The sequence below is a fragment of the Podarcis pityusensis genome (assembly GCF_964106645.2).
Source record: "Podarcis pityusensis genome assembly, chromosome: 12".
Lineage (NCBI taxonomy): Eukaryota > Metazoa > Chordata > Lepidosauria > Squamata > Lacertidae > Podarcis > Podarcis pityusensis.
The window spans coordinates 33133620-33151769 of record NC_138037.1 but is presented as its reverse complement, the minus strand read 5'-3'; the positions used below and the strand labels follow the sequence as shown (position 1 = coordinate 33151769).

Sequence of the window (18150 nt, the reverse complement as noted above, 5' to 3'; positions counted from 1 at the left end):
AAATTACCTACAGTAATGTAGCAAAATTAAGTTTCCTGACCCTAATGAAGCAAATAATTCACCATTTGACATGACTGATCCCTTTTTCTTCATAGTTACAGTTAAAATAATTGCTAAGCGATAATGAGGCAGCAGAAGAAAAGGATTCTATTGGAGGGGTACCAGAAAATTTATGCTACCCAGCTAAGTCCTTAGGTCTCTTTAGGATGGCCCACTGAATAAAACTCCATGCACATGCACAAATTAAGATGCAAACCAATCAGATGGTAACAGTTCATTTGTACAATGAATTTGTATATTTAAAATTGTTAGCTAGAGAGCAACTCTCAGAACACTGACATAGCACATTTCCAAGTTAAAAAAAAGCCAAACAAATAATTTCAGAAATGCCATACCTTGCTTAGCAATGCTTGCTGTCCAGATACCACAGGATTATACTGCATTTGTTCTGTGCTGTTTGGTTGAGTTTCAGATACACACTGATACATTGACACAGCACCTGCATAGCACGTCTGTGGAGTTACTATAACTTGCTGAGAGTTTACTCCACAAGGCTGGCTTTCGGGAACCTGCTGCAAACAACTGAGAAAATCCTCCAGACCAGAAGACCCTGAATAGGATGATCTGTCAAAGCTTCCTACTGGGAAGTCTATCTGTGTAAAATCTGAAAGCTGTGACACCATGCTGCTGGGCTGCTTGTAGGGAATGAACTCCTGCCTACATGCGTATGTTGCTGTGTTGACTTCAGATTTGTAAGGGAACTCCTGAGTTACTTCCTGCATGCCAGAAAAGACATACGGCTGCGTCTGTTGCTGTGAAGGGTTAAGGGGCATGCTGCTGACAGAGTTCCAGTTTGCGAGCATCCCATTGACCTGCATGTGCTTCATCTTCTGACACAGCTGCTGCTGCTGCTGCTGCTGCTCCACCCCTGGTTGCTTCTGATGCTGCTCCAGTTGCTGCTGCATTAAACAAGTAGAGTTCTGAACCATGGGCTGCTGTTGCTGCTGGCAACCCGAATACAAGAGGTCAGACTTGTTTAAAGACTCCTGAACATAGGTCAAGATTTCATCAGTTATATCTATGTCTCTAATATCATCTGCCCCAGAAAGTTCATTTTTAAAAAACTCTTCATCCTGCTGAAAACATTTTATATCTTCAAAGTCAACACCCAGAGTTTTCATGATGTTGTACAGTTCACTGTTTTTGTTATCCTGAAAAAGACCCACGCTGTCTTCAGGAAGCATCAAGTTGCTTTCCTGGGGGCACTCAGTCTGCTCCTGTTTCAGAATGTTGTTATTCCTCACTGGTAAAACATTATCCTGCCAATCACAGGCCATCATGCTACCCAGTTCATCCCAGGTGTCCGCAAAAAGGTTCCTCTCTAAGGAAATTTTATTTGGAGCAGGTGGGCAGAGATACACAGATTCATCTTGCTGCAACATTGCACCCAGAAGTGAATTGGGATCAACAGATTCTTTGCGCAGTGTAGCCTTAGAAGAAGCTCCTTTCCCAATGCTGCTTTTAACCTTTGCCTGAGAAGAATCCATTAAGCCAGGCGGCTGAAACATCACTTCATAGAGCACAGCCTCACCTGTCGCGAACACAAAGGGCAGCTTCATGTTCCGCTTCCGTAAATGCTCTGCCCCTTCTTCGTCTCTGAATTGCAAAATAACAAGAATAGCAAGTTAACAAGCAGGAACTGTAAGAAAGAAAGGAAAGCCATACAGTCATACCTCGGGTTACAGACACTTCAGGTTGGGTTTTTTGGGTTACGGACTGCCGAAACCCGGAAGTACTGGAACTGGTTACTTCCAGGTTTTGGCGGCCGTGCATGCGCAGAAGCGCTAAATCGCACTTTGCACATGCGCAGAAGTGCCAAATTGCAACCCACGCGTGCGCAGACGCGGGTTGCAAATGCTGTGGGTTGCGAACGTGCATCCCGCATGGATCATGTTCACAACCTGAGCATCCACTGTATTTTACTTTAGTGCTGCAACAGACTCTCCCAGTACCTGAACAGATACAGAAAGCTATTATAACTGGGGGAAAGGCACAGCACTAAAACTGCGCACCTGTATAAGAAGCAGACACTAATGGTAGGCTGGGAGACAAGAAACATAATTTACATATTGACCTAGATCCAAAGGACCACATGCAGGTTCCTTATGCCTACAGGAAGTTTGAACATGTTTTTGAATGACACCCCTAGCTTCTGCCAATTCCACATGGCAAAATGTTTTTGAAAGCACAGGGAAGGGTAGGGAGAGATGACTGGACACTCTGCATCCTAGTCATTAAGTTCAATTTTTATATCAAAACTATTTGCTAATGGAGATTAGAAATTCTACCAATCCTGTATCTATAAACAACATTCAATAATATGATGAATATTCTGAACATCATTAATAATCAAGAATAACAACTAAAAGGACACACAAGTATTTTAAATGATTTTGTCATTCACAGAAACATGTTACATAATATTTACTTTTCTGTATTTAGGCGAAGATCCAAAAAAGTGAAGATAGTTCTATGCACCTCAGGGGGCATCAAACCTTTCTGATTAATAACAGTTCCCCTTGATGTATGGGAAATAGCTTTTTCAAACTGAGTAGAGTTAAAAGCAGCTTGTGATACTGTAGTTATTCTTCAGAGACAATAAAAGCAAATAATTTCACACTGGGCTAATGCAAGCCTCTAACATGTACTTCTTTTGGGTTTCAGTCTATAAGATTATTAACCCACCTTATCCCATTTTGAAGGTTACTAGTAACTCATACGGGATGCAGGTGGTGCTGTGGATTAAACCACAGAGCCTAGGACTTGCCGATCAGAAGGTCGGCGGTTCGAATCCCCACGACGGGGTGAGCTCCCGTTGCTCAGTCCCTGCTCCTGCCAACCTAGCAGTTCGAAAGCAAGTCAAAGTGCAAGTAGATGAATAGGTACCGCTCTGGTGAGAAGGTAAACGGCATTTCCGTGTGCTGCTCTGGTTCACCAGAAGTGGCTTAGTCATGCTGGCCACATGACCTCCGGAAGCTGTACACCGGCTCCCTCGGCCAATAAAGCGAGATGAGCGTCGCAACCCCAGAGTCGGTCACGACTGGACCTAATGGTCAGGGGTCCCTTTACCTTTACCTTTACCAACTCATACAGCAACACCACAACAATTAAAAAAGTTTAATGTAATTGTTTTAAATACATATTGCCCTGTAAAAAGGGCCAAACTACCCACAGAGAAAAGAAGAACAAAACAACATTAAGCAAGTCTCTAAACCAAACAAGGCATTGTTTCAGATCCCATGTAAAGGAAGCGCTGATTAACTGTGGTTAAGGGGTAAGCAGGCATTGTCAAGATTCTCATAACTAATCACAGAGCCAGCATTTTGCCTGCACTTGCTCCATAGGGAGATAATGCTTTTAGTGGGAGGATAGGAAGTACAGGACTAGAATTCTCCCCATAGGACAAACTTTTTGTTGTTATATATCTCTGTTTTGAATAAGATATCCTTAGATCATCCCAACTGCAGTGTCTCTATAAGTCAGTGGCTACTTACGTAAGAGGTCTCTGTGTAGCGATAATATAATCTGGTCTCCCATTTTTGTAAACCAGGCGTGCGTTTGCTTGAACCCAGGCCCATCGATTTTCTTTGGTAAGAAGTCGAAACACAGTCATACCACTCTCTCCAGTCTTCATCACTAAAAAAATTGAGCAGGAAAAAAGAGAGAAGCATCTTTAATGATGCCCAATAAAAAGTTTGGCATTCCTATTTCCATAGAACTTACAAACTAATCAAATCAAAACTACTTAAAAGGTTAAGTCCAGCTAATTTTCAGGATCAAATGCATATCCATTTAAATTAATGGGCCTTTAGTTATGACTGACTCACGTCCCATTGATTTCAGTGGTTTGCTGTAGATATGACGAAGTTTGGATCCAACCTACTGTTCTGTATTCTATTCTCAACAACACAATGACTGCATTTGCATGCCAGGCTAAAACATTGTTTGCTGAGAATGTACAAGCATAATTAAGTCTCAGGATTGTGTGCTGGACATAGACCTTCTCTTGTATAGCTGGAATAGCTTTTGAAACTTTTCGTTCTGCTTCTAGCAAATCACATTTCCCTGCACTGTACAGTCATGAAATTGTGGTAAATGCTAACTGTGGTTAGTTTAAACAATTTGGCTTCAGAAAACCATGTTTTGAACCTGGCTTGATTTAAACTGACCATAGTCAGTGTTAAATTCTGGTTAACTAAATCTGTCAATAAAAGCTTCCAAAATTATCTTCCTAGCTGTATAGGAGAAGAAAAAGAAAGTATGCAAGCCCAAGTTCATTGCAAATTGTACATAACATGCTAAACCATGGGTCGGTATTATGTACAAATATGGCCAATATTTCATAGGTAAACAGAAATAACAGCTATGGAACCCTAGAGGTTTCAACTGCAACTTATGTAAAAATTTTCAGTATTTTTGGGGGAAGGGGTGTCTCTAAACAGGATAAAAATATGGAATATTTTAACTGTTTTTAGAAAACAAAGTTATTTCCCACATTAATGGAAACTGTAGTTTTAAAAAAGCTTTCAGCAAGGAAAGGAGAATGCAAGGCATCTCAAATAAAACTCTATATAGGACAAAGAAAGAGTAAACCCCTTCAGCAGAAGCTATAGAGATGGTCAAAATTTGTGACAAAGGGATTCAAATACATCAAGGTCAGAAAACATTCTAAATTTAGACTTTGACTACTTTGAAGAGATTTTTTCCATCTGCCTGAGAAAACTGCTGAACTGGCAGCAAGAGAGGCAGAGAAGAGGAAGTGCAAAGAGCAGGATGTGACAGGAACATGGAGAATGAAGCTAAAGGAATCCACATGGGAAAATTAAACACTGCTTCTTCCAACGTAAGCTCACATGTTTGGTCGAAGGACATGTCTAGAAAAAAGCCCTTATTAGAAAAACAATAAGGTTAATTCTGGATACATTTCTGAATTTATTTTGGCACACTTTGTTCTGCTTCATGGCTCAGCAGAAGAGGGCACTTACTTCGGACGTGATTCTCAGCACAATAAAGCATATCAGCTGCGTGGATAAACTGGTATCCTGTTCCTCTCATGCAGAGTTCTGCTTCAGTATAACCCAGCACAATTCGGCCTCTGCAAAAGATATTTAAAACATTTTAAACATATTATGCAATCCTTTCACAGCTCAAGAGCTTGAAGAAAAATAAATAAAACAAAACCCAAAATAAAATCAGAATTTCCCACTGAAAATCTGAACAAGCAGAAAACAACAACTACTCGGCAATTCGCAACAGCTAAATGTTGCCCAATATAATAAAAATAATAATAACAATAAGTACAGTAGGCCAGTATCACTGATCAGTGGATCCTTTTTTAAAATTGTTTTTTAAAAAATTAAAATTGTTTTTATTTTTTATCCATGTCATTTTAAATTGTTATTGATTTTAATGTTGTATTTTTTTAGTTTTAGATTTTATGATTTATGTGGAAATTGTTTTCCATTTTGTTGTATACCTTCTGATGTGCTCTGTTTATTGTTTATGACTTTTGTTATGTTGGTAATTATGTAAATCTTGTCATGGTGTAAGCCGCCTTGAGCACTGTTTTAACTATGGAAAGGCGGCATACAAATAAAAAACGATGATGATGATGATGATAGAAGAAGAGTGTCCCATATCTTGCTTAAATTCATTATTGACCAGTAATTCTCTGAAATATGTACATTTTGGTCATTAAAGATGAAGAAGATCATGAATGAAGCTGTACTTATTTAGAAGAGGTAATTAATTGAACTTCAGTGGAAAGGGTGTAAGGACTAAGGATGCAGAACAATTGCCACCGGGGCTACATAGACTTATATATTACACCTTTAACCTGTACTTCTGAATTTCAGCTATAGTGTATAATTATTCTCAGATAACCTTGCACTTACTTTGCATCACATCCTATAGGTGTGAAGTCTAGCTTATGCTTAGTTCTGAAGATGAAGTTTTTGGTACGTATTTCAAGAATGGATGGAGGCTGAAGTGGAGTAGCCACTGCAAACAAAGCCAATTGGGGGGATATAGAAGCGCCATCCTTTCCTTTCTTGTTCTGTCCGTGGAGAAACTTTAGTCTCCCTTGAAAATTCATGGCCTTTAAAAGAAGAAAACCGGTTATAACCTCATGCCATATTTTTAGATACAATTTCATTTTTGTTAGATATAGCTGTGATAAGCTATGCCACTGTATATTTTAAACATCATCCAAAAGAGCAAGTTTACCCAATTTTACTATGGGACAACCAATCATGTGAAAGGATAGTGAATCTTAAATTAAGAAATTTGATGAACAGCCATTGCATCATGCACTATTGAGAGTGAATCCCTTTACTGTTATTTCACAAGTAGTTACTTTTATGCAAATATGCAGATTACTTTTTTATATTGTTTAAACAATTCTTTTGAAAGTACAGTCATACCTCGGGATACGAATGAGGTGGGTTGCGCGTTTTCGGGTTGTGGACCGCACCGAACCCGGAAGTATCGGAACGGGTTACTTCCGGGTTTCGGCACTCGCGCATGCGCAGGAACACAAACCGACGTCACTGGTACTGTTAGCTAGGGATGACGGGAGTTGTAGTCCCAAAACAGCTGGAGGGCCAAGTTTGTCTATGCCTGGCTTAAGGCTATGCACTTGCTAGCTCCGATTCAAGGTCAATATAGTCCTACTCACGTATACAGGATTCAGAAGTGGAATAGCTATGATAGCTTTTTGTTTCTTTTAAAAATCGAGTGAAAAATCTGAAATCATAGTATCCTGTTAGGTGTGAACCAGACATTAATGCAACTCTGTACTCACCAAGAACCCAGATGAATTATCCAAGAGACAGCGTAATCTACAGATGAAGTTTCGTTCCATAAAAGAGGAATTCTCTGGAGGTAGCTGCTCTGGGTTATAATATGTTGCTGACTGTGAAAAGCCATTATCACCTATATGAAAAGATCATTTAAGACTTCCTTTTAGACAAACATTTGTTCATATGATAATGGCAACTCCCTTTGTAACCAAGGTTTCAAATACTATTCTAAACAAGAATGACAGTGGGAGGTAGCGCTAAGGCATAACACACTTTATAAATATCTGCCATTTGGAAAACCTCTAGATGTGTGATGCATGTCCCATTAGTATCAGTCCCCGTTACAGATAAGCACCTTTGCAGGTAGTAGAAGAGAATGCAGTGTGAAGTTTTCTCCCCAATACCTATAAACAAACATTTCTTCATAGATATGTCTCGTAAAGACAGACACAAATTATTTGCTAGTGCTACTAACAGATACTAACCTTGCATTATCTGTCCAGAATCTGTAGAATGTACAGGGTTCAGAGCCCAGTGAAGCTGGCGCTGGAATTCTGGTCTGTCTTCCGTGTGAATTAGTTCAAATACACTCTGGTGTATAATATCAGACTATATTCAAGAGACAATGATAGCAAAGAAAATGCTAAGTAATATTGCTGTGCTTTATTGCTACAAAGATTACAGTTCATCACATTTTAAGTAAGACAGTCCATTACAGTTAATGGACTCCTATAGAATTAATCCAGCAAAAACCAGTTTTTTAAATCCTTCATAATTGCTTATTAAAACTATTTGTACAATTGGGAGCAAAACAAAGACCACAATATCCTTGCAATACATCCAAAAGGTGCTAAGCATATAAGCGTATATTGAACAGGGTTGAAACTGGTCTGCTTATTTCAAATCTAACTAGAGTATACATTCAACTGATGCAGTGCCAGCCAAAGTTCCAACAACTGGATATAAGTTAGGTAGTGCTTAATTCGGAATCAAGATAATAAAATATATTACCTTTTTTGTTTTTAAGGGACTAGTCTACTAATCAAAGTCACATTTATGCTGTGGACTTAAAATCAACTTTAAATCTCATAGTAAGAACATTATTTTTTGAGGGTGCTGGTGATTGTTTGGAGTTATTAATCCTTTCACAGGAGCTACACAAATTATTTACTTATTTTCATATTTTGTGCAACACTTGGTGACCCCTCTCCTTCTGACCTTCCTGTGTTTCACACATGTGCTTGGAATTGTTCTTGAGGCCTTTGCACTGAAAGTGAGAAGGTGGAGGGCTGGTGCAAAACACCCTTGTGCTACCTACATACATTCACATGGAAACCTCAAGAGAGCTACTGATAGCAACAAGTGACAGAGCCCAACTCTCCATATAATCTCCCCCAGCGTCTTCATGGAGCAGTTAAATTATATGAGACAGAAGGCTGGAAGTTTGAAACAGAGGTAGTTTTTTAAATAGGCCATAGTTTCTTTATAAGAGGTTTCTCTACAGCTTCCTTAAGAGCTGCTTGCATCTACCATTGTTACCCAGGGAGGTACCATTTCTGGGATTCCTCTAGAAGCCACCATGACAAATAAATTTGCCTTTCGATACACGAAGTAGACCCGAAACTTTGAAAGTACTCCTTTTTGAAAGAGGAAAAAGTGCTTACCTGCTGAAAACCCAAGTAATCCTGGATTGTAGAAGAAACATAAAATATGAGTGCATCTGACGTGACCACCAGCACAAAGCCGTTTAATGCCTGAAGACAGAACAACAACAAATTTAATTTGAAAAATACATTGATACTGCATGTTGAAAAAGAGGATTTAAAAATGTAATTTAATATATATTACAAGAAGCACAGGAAAAAAGTTAATATAGCCACACTTATTATTCTGGCCAATACCAAACAGCAAATCAGCAGCAGAATACCATGTTAAAGACTAAGTTTTCGATTTTCAAAGCATTTACATAAAATCTACAATAACCCCCATGAGTGAGATTGCTAGTACATTAGGCATGCAATACTAACGTCCAAGGGTTTTATGATGTGAAAATTAAATCCAAAGTTAAATCAAAGACACTTGTGTAATAATGTTAATGTTCAATGACCCTTTCATAGGAATGTGTGATGGGACGATGAGCTGCTTGTGTGTAAAATCCTAGTCCCTCAGAGTTTGGTCAAGTTTGCAAACCTCTGTCTGTAACGGAGCCCCTTAAACATGGCTCCGTCAGTCGCTGGCAGATTCCGACAGTGGTTGCTTTCGGAATCGCTTCCAACATAAAAGCTCCTTAACGGAAACACGTCTTCTGGACTCTCTGCGTGACAGTTTCCGGCGAGGAGTGGGTGTCCCTACAGGAGGTCCTGAAACCTCCCCACTGTTTTCGCTGGAAGTGTCTCTGAGCCATCCCTCCAGCTCCCTTTCCCTCAGCCCAGCTCCTCTCCCCCTACTGGTTCCCTCTTCAGCTGCTGAGTCTCTCCCAACCTGTGTGAGCCCTTTCACTTCCCTTCCTTCCGATGGCAGTTCCCTGACATCCACCTCCCCTCCAGGGCCCCCTTCATCCCCTCTCGCCCCCTCCTCTACGGGCGGTGAGGAGGCAAAACCCCGGAATGAACTTCCTTCATCTTCCGATGTCCCGAACACTTCTCTCCACCTGTTGCGGTTCCTGGTCTCGAAGTACTCCTCCTCCTCAGAGTCCATCTCCCCTTCCCCTTCCGATTCCGAGAATCCTTCCAACTCCTCCTCCTCATCGGTGGTCCCAAAGTATTCCCTCCGGAACCTCTCCACAGGCTGAGGTTTCCTTGGGAACCTTTGATGGAACGTTTCTATCAATACCTCGTCATTGATATCTTCTGCCATTACCCAAGTGTTTTCTGACTCCGGTTCTCCTTCCCACGCTACCAAATACTCCACCTGATCCCCCTTCCATCTGGCGTCGAGGATTTCTGCCACATGGCTGCTGCATTCCCTTTCTTCTATGACCGGTCCCCGAGTGGCCATCCCTTCTCGTCCCCCCTCATACGGTGACAGTAACGACCTGTGAAATACTGGGTGCAGTTTCATGTGGTTGGGTAACCGGAGCCTGAAAGCCACTGGGTTGACCTGTTGAATGACCTCAAAGGGACCCAATCTCCTGGGTCTTAATTTCTTACAACCTCCTTTGAACGGCAACCCTTGGGTTGACAGCCACACTCTATCTCCCACCCTTATGGTTTCACCTTCCCTTCGGTTCTTGTCTGCCTGCCTCTTGTATTCTTCCTTCGCCCTTTCTAAGTTGAGTTGGAGCTGACGATGGATTGCTTCCATTTCTTCTACAAAATGCTCGGCTGCCGGGACACCCCATCTCTCCCCTTCTCCCCCTGGGAAAGCCCTGGGATGACACCCATAATTAGCCAAGAAGGGGCTCATCCCTGTGGACACATTCTCGGCATTGTTGTAGGCAAATTCCGCCAGCGCCAACTTTTCTACCCAGTCATTCTCTCTGTCATTGACATAACACCTCAGGTATTGCTGGAGGACCCCGTTTGCTCTTTCCGCCTGCCCGTTGGTTTCAGGGTGCCGGGCAGTCGAAAAGTTGACCTCCACCTGCAGTAAGCTCATGAGCTTCCTCCAGAACCTGGAAGTAAATTGTTTTCCTCGGTCTGAGACCACCCTCAATGGCACCCCGTGCAACCTAAAAATGTGTTCTACAAATAACTTCGCTGTCTCTTCCGCCGTGACTGCATGCGAGCAGGCTACAAAGTGGCACATCTTTGTTAGTAGGTCTACCACCACCATGATGGCTGTTTTCCCCTTGGACTTCGGCAGATCAGTCATAAAATCTATCGACACTGCCTCCCAAGGTCGTTCTGGGGTTGGTAAGGGTTCTAATAGCCCCGCCGGTGCCCGCCTCTCCCCTTTGGCTCGCTGGCATTGCTCACACCCTCTTACATACTCCCGTACATCTTCCCTCACCTTAGGCCACCAAAATTCCCTGGTGACCAACCACATGGTTTTGTGTTGTCCAAAATGCCCCGCCGTGGGGCTGTCGTGCAACTGCTTGAGTACCCTCCCCCTTAAGTCTCCTTCAGGGATATACAGTGCCCCTTTGTAATACAAAGCTCCATTTCTTTCCTCGAAACCCCCTGGTTCCTCTCCCTCACCCCTAAGACCTCTGAGCTTATTCTGGGCGTATTCATCATTCTCTGTTTCCTCTACCAGTTCTCTTTGTCCCACCAATGCCGCCCCACACACCCAGCGGTCCTCTGGAATGACATGTCTCTCTTCGGGTGCTCCCTCCTCCTCCAAATATTCAGGTTTGCGTGAGAGAGCGTCCGCCCTAATGTTCTCTGGGCCTGGCACGTAACAAATCTCAAAGTTAAATTTGGAGAACTCCTGGGCCCATCTCACTTGCCGTTGGTTGAGCACTCGTGCCGTCCTCCAATACTCTAGGTTCTTGTGGTCAGTGCACACTTGCACCTTATGTTGTGCGCCAATTAGCAGGTGCCTCCATCTCCGGAACGCCTCATGAATGGCTAGTAGTTCTCGGTCATACACCGTGTAGTTCCTCTCGGATTTGTTCAGCTTTCGCGAAAAAAAGGCACACGGTCTCCACTCTGACTCCTCCTTCCCTGGCTGCAGAAGCACCGCCCCAATCGCTCTGTCTGATGCGTCAGTTTCCACTCTCATCGGTTTTTGTAAATCCACATGCAGGAGTTGTTGTTCCGAGGCGAAGGCCCTTTTTAGTTCCTCAAATGCTCGCTCCGCCTCCTCAGTCCAAACGAACTTCTTCTTACTGCTGAGACAGTCCGTAATGGGCGCCGTCAGGTGGGCAAAGTTTCGGATGAACTTACGATAGAAGTTCCCAAATCCTAGGAACCTCTGCACATCCTTCCTTGTTTTGGGTGTTTTCCATTCCAGCACCGCCTGGACCTTGCCGGGATCCATGGCCAATCCCTTGTCTGACAGGCGATACCCCAGGAATTCCACCTCCTTGGTATGAAACTGACACTTCTCCAGTTTCACCCACAGCTGGTTGGCTTGCAGCCTGCTCAACACTTCTCTGACGTCTCTCACATGCTGCTCCTCATTCTCAGAATACACCAACACGTCGTCTAAGAAGGCCACACAATTCTTGTAAAGCAAAGGCCCCAGGACGTGGTTCATAAACGATTGAAAGCACGCGGAGCCTCCTTGTAGGCCGAAGGGCATAACTAAATATTCAAATGCCCCCAAAGGGGTGAACATGGTGGTTTTCCATTCATCCCCCTTCCTTATTCGTATCAGGTTGTACGCCCCCCTTAGGTCCAGTTTAGTAAAAATCTTTCCCTTCCTGACCCTTGTCAAAATGTCGTCAATCCTGGGCATAGGGAAAGCCACTGGTTCTGACACTGCATTTAAGGCCCTGAAGTCACACACAAGCCTCGGCTTGTTCGTGTTTTTTTTATCCACAAAAAACACTGGGCTGCCCCCCACCGCCCTGGACTCTCTGATGAACCCTCTCTTCAGGTTCTTGTCAATGAACTCTCTTAGCTCCTGCATCTCTCTGTCTGACATGGCGTACAGCTTGCCTACAGGGAGCTGTGCCCCAGGGAGTAAATTGATTTGACAGTCAAAGGGTCTATGCGGGGGTAATTGGTCAGCTTCCCTTTCGCTGAAGACGTCGCGGAGATCTGCGTATTGTCGTGGTACCTTCACGTTCTCCGTTACTTCAGTCCCTGCTAGGGTGGCTTGGGCCCCTGCCAAACCCTTTCCCTCTTTGCAGTGTTCTAAGCAATGTGCTGAACCAAAAGAAACCACTCTCTGATGCCAGCCCACCAGCGGATCATGTAACGCTAGCCAGCTCATCCCCAATATAATGGGAGCTCCTCCCAAGGTGGCCACATTAAACGCTATCAGTTCGGTGTGCCTTGCCACCTTCATTATCATTGGGACGGTCTGCAAGCTGACTTCTCCTCCCAACAGCTCCCTGCCATCGATCGTGGTCACCTGCAGGGGGTTGCTTAAAGGGATCGTCTGTATCTGGTGTTCAGCTGCAAACTCTTTGCTCATGAAATTGCAGGAGCTGCCTGAGTCCAACAGCGCCTTTATCTTTAGAGGGTGTCCGTTTGGCAGCTCTAGCGCCACTTCTATCACTAGGGCGGGTTTAGGAGGTTCTGGCGTGGGCACTTTCACTGCTCTTTGGCCTGACTGCTGTGCCCCGACGGTGGCAGCCAGGCGTTGGCTTTTACTTGCTTCGGTATTTCTTCCTCTCTTCCCTCCACAGCTCCTACCATCCCTTGCCATTCCTTCCTCTGGGGGCAGACTCTGGCAAAGTGACCTGGCTGTTGGCAGAGATAGCATTTCCGGGCGCCTTTTCCCTCCTTCTTTCCCCCCTCACTGGGCTTTGAAACTGCGCGCGCGCGCGCTGTTCCGATTTCCATCGGCTCTGCCGGCGGGAAAGTTGGCTCTGGAATGTCTGGAATGCGGAACTCCTTCCAACGTTCCCCCTTCCCTTCCCGCCTCTCCAATGCTCTCGCCTCCTGGCGCGCTCCTATGGTCAGCGCTGATTTGGTCAGCTGGTCCATAGACTCCGCCCTGGGCGCCCGGGAAAGTTCGTCTTTCACAGCCGAAGAAAGCCCTTCTTCAAAAAGCATTTGAATGGGTTCCGCCGATAGATCCCACCCCAATTTATGGATCAACATGGTGAATTCAGTCCAGTACTCACGGACAGATCGGCTCCCCTGTTTGCAAGCCATTAACTGTCTGCGGACCACTCCCTGTTCAATATCGCTGGAAAACATCAGATCCATGGCGCGAAAGAACTTCATCGTGTCCTTTAGGACGTCACTATTCGCTGCCATCAGGGGTCTAACCCAGTCTCTCGCCCCCTTTTCAAGATGCCCAATCACGAAAGCCACTCTTGATTCCTCGTCAGGGAATTCATCAAACTGCAGATTGAGGGCATATTGCATCTCTGTCCGAAAGCCATGATAGTCTTTGGGCTCCCCCCCAAACTTCTGCACCAATCCTGGTACCTTTCTGACGAGCTGGGTGTCTTTCCCCTTTTTGTCTGCATCCTGAGCCCTCCTCTCCTCAAGCCTCGCCGTCTGCAGCGCTAGCTGGACCTCCAACACCCGGTACCTTTCTTCCAGGCTTGGATCCGCTCCAGCTCCTGCTTCTCCGGTTCCGGCTGGGTTGCTCATGATGCCTTCTCCTGCACAAGCTGCTCACGAAGACTGTCGGAATGCTGTGATGGGACGATGAGCTGCTTGTGTGTAAAATCCTAGTCCCTCAGAGTTTGGTCAAGTTTGCAAACCTCTGTCTGTAACGGAGCCCCTTAAACATGGCTCCGTCAGTCGCTGGCAGATTCCGACAGTGGTTGCTTTCGGAATCGCTTCCAACATAAAAGCTCCTTAACGGAAACACGTCTTCTGGACTCTCTGCGTGACAGTTTCCGGCGAGGAGTGGGTGTCCCTACAGGAGGTCCTGAAACCTCCCCACTGTTTTCGCTGGAAGTGTCTCTGAGCCATCCCTCCAGCTCCCTTTCCCTCAGCCCAGCTCCTCTCCCCCTACTGGTTCCCTCTTCAGCTGCTGAGTCTCTCCCAACCTGTGTGAGCCCTTTCACTTCCCTTCCTTCCGATGGCAGTTCCCTGACAGAATGTTACCTTAGAAATTGCATCTAAGAAAATGTGGTCCATCATCTAATCTAACATCTACTATATCTCTTGGGAAGAGGTTTAGACCCATCTGGCTGGCTGTTTTGCCTGGGTTTGGGCAACTCAAGATACTGTCACCCAATTTGACATGACTGTTCCCATGAAAATGGAGTCGGTTTTTGTCTATGTTTGGGTGTCAGGTGCCAGCTGCCAGCAACACTGAAGGAATCATGCACCAAGGCTGTAGCCCTGCTAGCTACTAGGTCTGCTTCATTAGTTTATTTCTTGCATGGAATGCATTGTCTAAGCAACACCCAGCAGGAGACAACTCTCCTGATCTCTACAGTGCATTCAGGAAAAGGGGAAAAGGAAATGCAGTCCCTCCTTCCCCATGCCTGCTAATTAAACATTAGTCCCACCCCAAAATGGATTCAGGACCAAATCTGGTCAGGTGTCCCCCAGGTCAGATCAGGGCTCTGTGTCAGGGGGTGGGGGCTGAGCACAGCCCTCAAAACTAACAACTTACACAATTCATTTAAAAATCTCAATCTGTTTTAGTTTCTTAGATTCCCAGGCAACACTGGGCACTTTCAGGTAGTGTTACTATAAAGCATCAAAGGATTCTGCACACATTTACAGATTAAGATACACCTATGATGTTATATGCTTAATGCTTTAATTATGGGATTTTGAAAATACATATGCGGTCCAGAGCTGAGGACCTAAAAACCTGTAATTCAGATCCCAACTTACTAGTTTGATTTAAGCCCAAAATACTAACATTCACTCTGGACAGTGTTTTAAAGAAGCTAGGAAATTAAATTATGCAAATAAGCAAAATGAGCAACATAGTGTGTATTTAACAACTTGCTTGGTTATCATAGGTGACAAGGAAATCCATACAGGCCAGTGAGTGGGCTGACAGAAGATGGACAAATTTATCCTAGCCTGTCAGCTTAGTATTTATGCTAAAGGTTGAGGAAAGAAAGTCTTTTCCTCTGTGACTAGGACATAAATGCACTAGACTGGTGGAAGAGGGGTGGGCCATTCCATCCTTCCTTTGCCAGTTAAAGCCAATAATTTTATTAGCCTGTATTTCCATGAAGAAGGTTCTCCCTGTTCTGTAGCCAAAACTGAAATGCAGGCCATTAGCTGACTAGTGCATTATTATTTTTTTGTAGCCTAGTAACTTTTGTAGACTTACTTACAAGGCTTAGCTAGTAAACAATGATTTTCTGGCTCAATCCATTATACATAGTAAGGCATTATGTTCTAGATCATAGAAAAAGATTAAAGAAAAGCCTGAAGTGGTAACTGGAATAGATGCAAAGTTTTTGCTTATGCTTCTATTGATGAATGAAGCAAATTAAACCCATGTTCCAAGATTATTTCCCACAGAAATTCTTTCAACATAACCACAAGTACCTGTAGTAAAAGTTCTCCTTCCAGCATGGTCTCTCTAGGTTTAATAGTTCTGCCGCTTTCTTGAATGCCATTTCTGTCAGACTTTGCAGAACTGGATGATTTTAGTGCAACTGCAGAAAAATAAAAATGTAACATTTCTGTGAACAAATTATCATTTGAGTTGATTAACACGAAATACCAAAAAAGTACTATTTCTAAAACTACATATTCTGGAAATGCTTATTTAAGATGGAAAACTCCAAAAATAACAGAGTAAGTATAATTCTAAGAGCTATTATCCAATGCTGCAACATTGATAGGATTAAGCTTTCTCACAAAGGGATTGATTCTTGTATTTGCTCCAGTTCTTACTGCTACAAATTCTCATGTAGTTTGTCTTTGTAAAATAGGATAACACAGCATGTCTTATATATAATTTTTTTAAAATAAAAAACTTTGCAATTATTTGAAGAAGCTAGTTCAACATTTTGCATTATTAATTTCATATTTAACAGGAAAAATGAAGTGAACTGTTTTTAATTTTAGGGTTTTATAATTTTGAAGATATACGAAACCGCTTTGGCAATAATTAAGCTATAAATGAAAGGAAGAGTGAAGCTAGTAAGAACACTGATTGGAGAATATTGATCAAAAGCTCAAGAAGCTGTGACTGCACAGCAGAATTTCACTGAATGGCTGGGACTGGGGGTGGGGAGACAAGGAAGCATGCATGCTACAGATATGTTCACTGCATTTTGAGGGCAAACTACCATGAAACACATGAATTTGCTGATAGAAACACTCACACACTCATTCTGGCTGCCTGGAACTAGTATTGTGGTTTTCTGCTCTGTGACCTGATTTTTCCTGCCTAGGAAGCTACAATTTTCAAGAATTATGTATATTTGATTTTTATTTGACACCTATTTGTATTTTTGGCAATACATAAATTAAGACCATCTTAAAAAGAAATCCGTAGGCAGCTCCAGTCTTCGTTTAAGCACATGCTTTTTTTATATAGAAGGGTCAGTTCTCTAGCTTTTGTCACTAGGTCATGTTGTTTTGGTGCAGTGTGTTCTCTTGTTCTCCGCCCAGAATGAAGCATCAAATGCAGGTTTGCAGAACAATAAATCTATTCTCTTCAAGCCAAGCTCCATAGAAGGAAGGTGACATGGAGGTGTGGGGTGGGGCAGAAGATCATTAAGAAATGAAAATAAGACATAGCAGCTTCCTTGAGGAAGGCCCCAAACAATACACTGTGCAAAGTTTCAAAGTCATGGGGCTCCACTTAGTGTGTAGTCTGAGTCTCGGGCTCTGGCTTCCTAGAGACCAAAATGCCAGGTCTGGGAATGCAGCTTCCCTAGATTTGCTTCCTACTATACAGTCCTAAAATAAAGCCAGATATTGTGAATGAAGTGGATGCCCCTCTATGAGCAGGCCATTGCCCTTCTCTCACCTCCATTAGACGAAACGTATTTGAAAATGAGAATAAGCATGTCACTGGTAATATGCTGCTGGACACACAGTTTTTTGAATGAAGCACCCTCTACAATTCCCCCCCCCCCAACTAAAATGAGAAATCAGGCAACCTGCTCTCCCTAATCAAACAGTCTCCAAACGCACCACGTTCCTTAATGTTGATACATGAAGTCATTTTGTGTTCCAGCGCTGCAGTTCAAATATTTGGTTTATTTCTCAACTCACAAAGCAGCAAATTTACAAGATGCAACTTACAGAAAAAGTCATAGCCTGATTGTACAACATTCACGTGAGTTTCATGCAAACTGATGGCTGGGATAAAATAAAAATGATCACACATCGCCTTGGAATATCTGTATCACTTAATGATACGGGCAGGTTTCAGAGAACTGTGAACAGAGGTCTGCTTCTGCAGCAGGACTTCCCCACCTCCTCCTTCCCACTGAAGCTGTATGAGCCCACAAAATCCATTCTCATGGGGGTGAGGGAGCAGAAACTGGAGATACCACTCTTGCCCTTCAACCATTCAAAGTTTTTTCTAGGTCTCACCCTTGGCTTTACAGATAAATATTTGGCTTTGAACCCAATTATAACTAAAATACATAAAAAAGCATAAGCCCATTTCACACTCCCACTAGTGGATTGAAAAAGGCCAAGAATTTTCTGCACATAGCCTGGTTTTCTCAAAAATTAAAACTCAAGCGCATTAAATCCAATCTGCCAGTTCAAGCACAAATATTTTAGATAGCTTACAGGCTTACTAAATTCTACTACACACTAATAGAATACCACCA

General features: G+C 43.3%; 1 protein-coding gene across 1 annotated transcript in view; it reads right to left on the bottom strand.

Moving 5' to 3' along the window:
- The window catches only part of AHR (aryl hydrocarbon receptor), a 53294-nt gene that overhangs the window by 8158 nt on the left and 26986 nt on the right, over nucleotides 1-18150 (bottom strand). Inside the window, exons 3-10 of the mRNA XM_080974670.1 lie at nucleotides 15899-16008; nucleotides 8525-8614; nucleotides 7346-7469; nucleotides 6863-6993; nucleotides 5955-6157; nucleotides 5046-5155; nucleotides 3555-3696; nucleotides 396-1656 (exon numbers count right to left, since the gene is read on the bottom strand). Of these exons, the coding sequence (XP_080830796.1) occupies nucleotides 396-1656; nucleotides 3555-3696; nucleotides 5046-5155; nucleotides 5955-6157; nucleotides 6863-6993; nucleotides 7346-7469; nucleotides 8525-8614; nucleotides 15899-16008 (2171 nt within the window). The remainder of the gene's footprint in view (nucleotides 1-395; nucleotides 1657-3554; nucleotides 3697-5045; nucleotides 5156-5954; nucleotides 6158-6862; nucleotides 6994-7345; nucleotides 7470-8524; nucleotides 8615-15898; nucleotides 16009-18150) is intronic.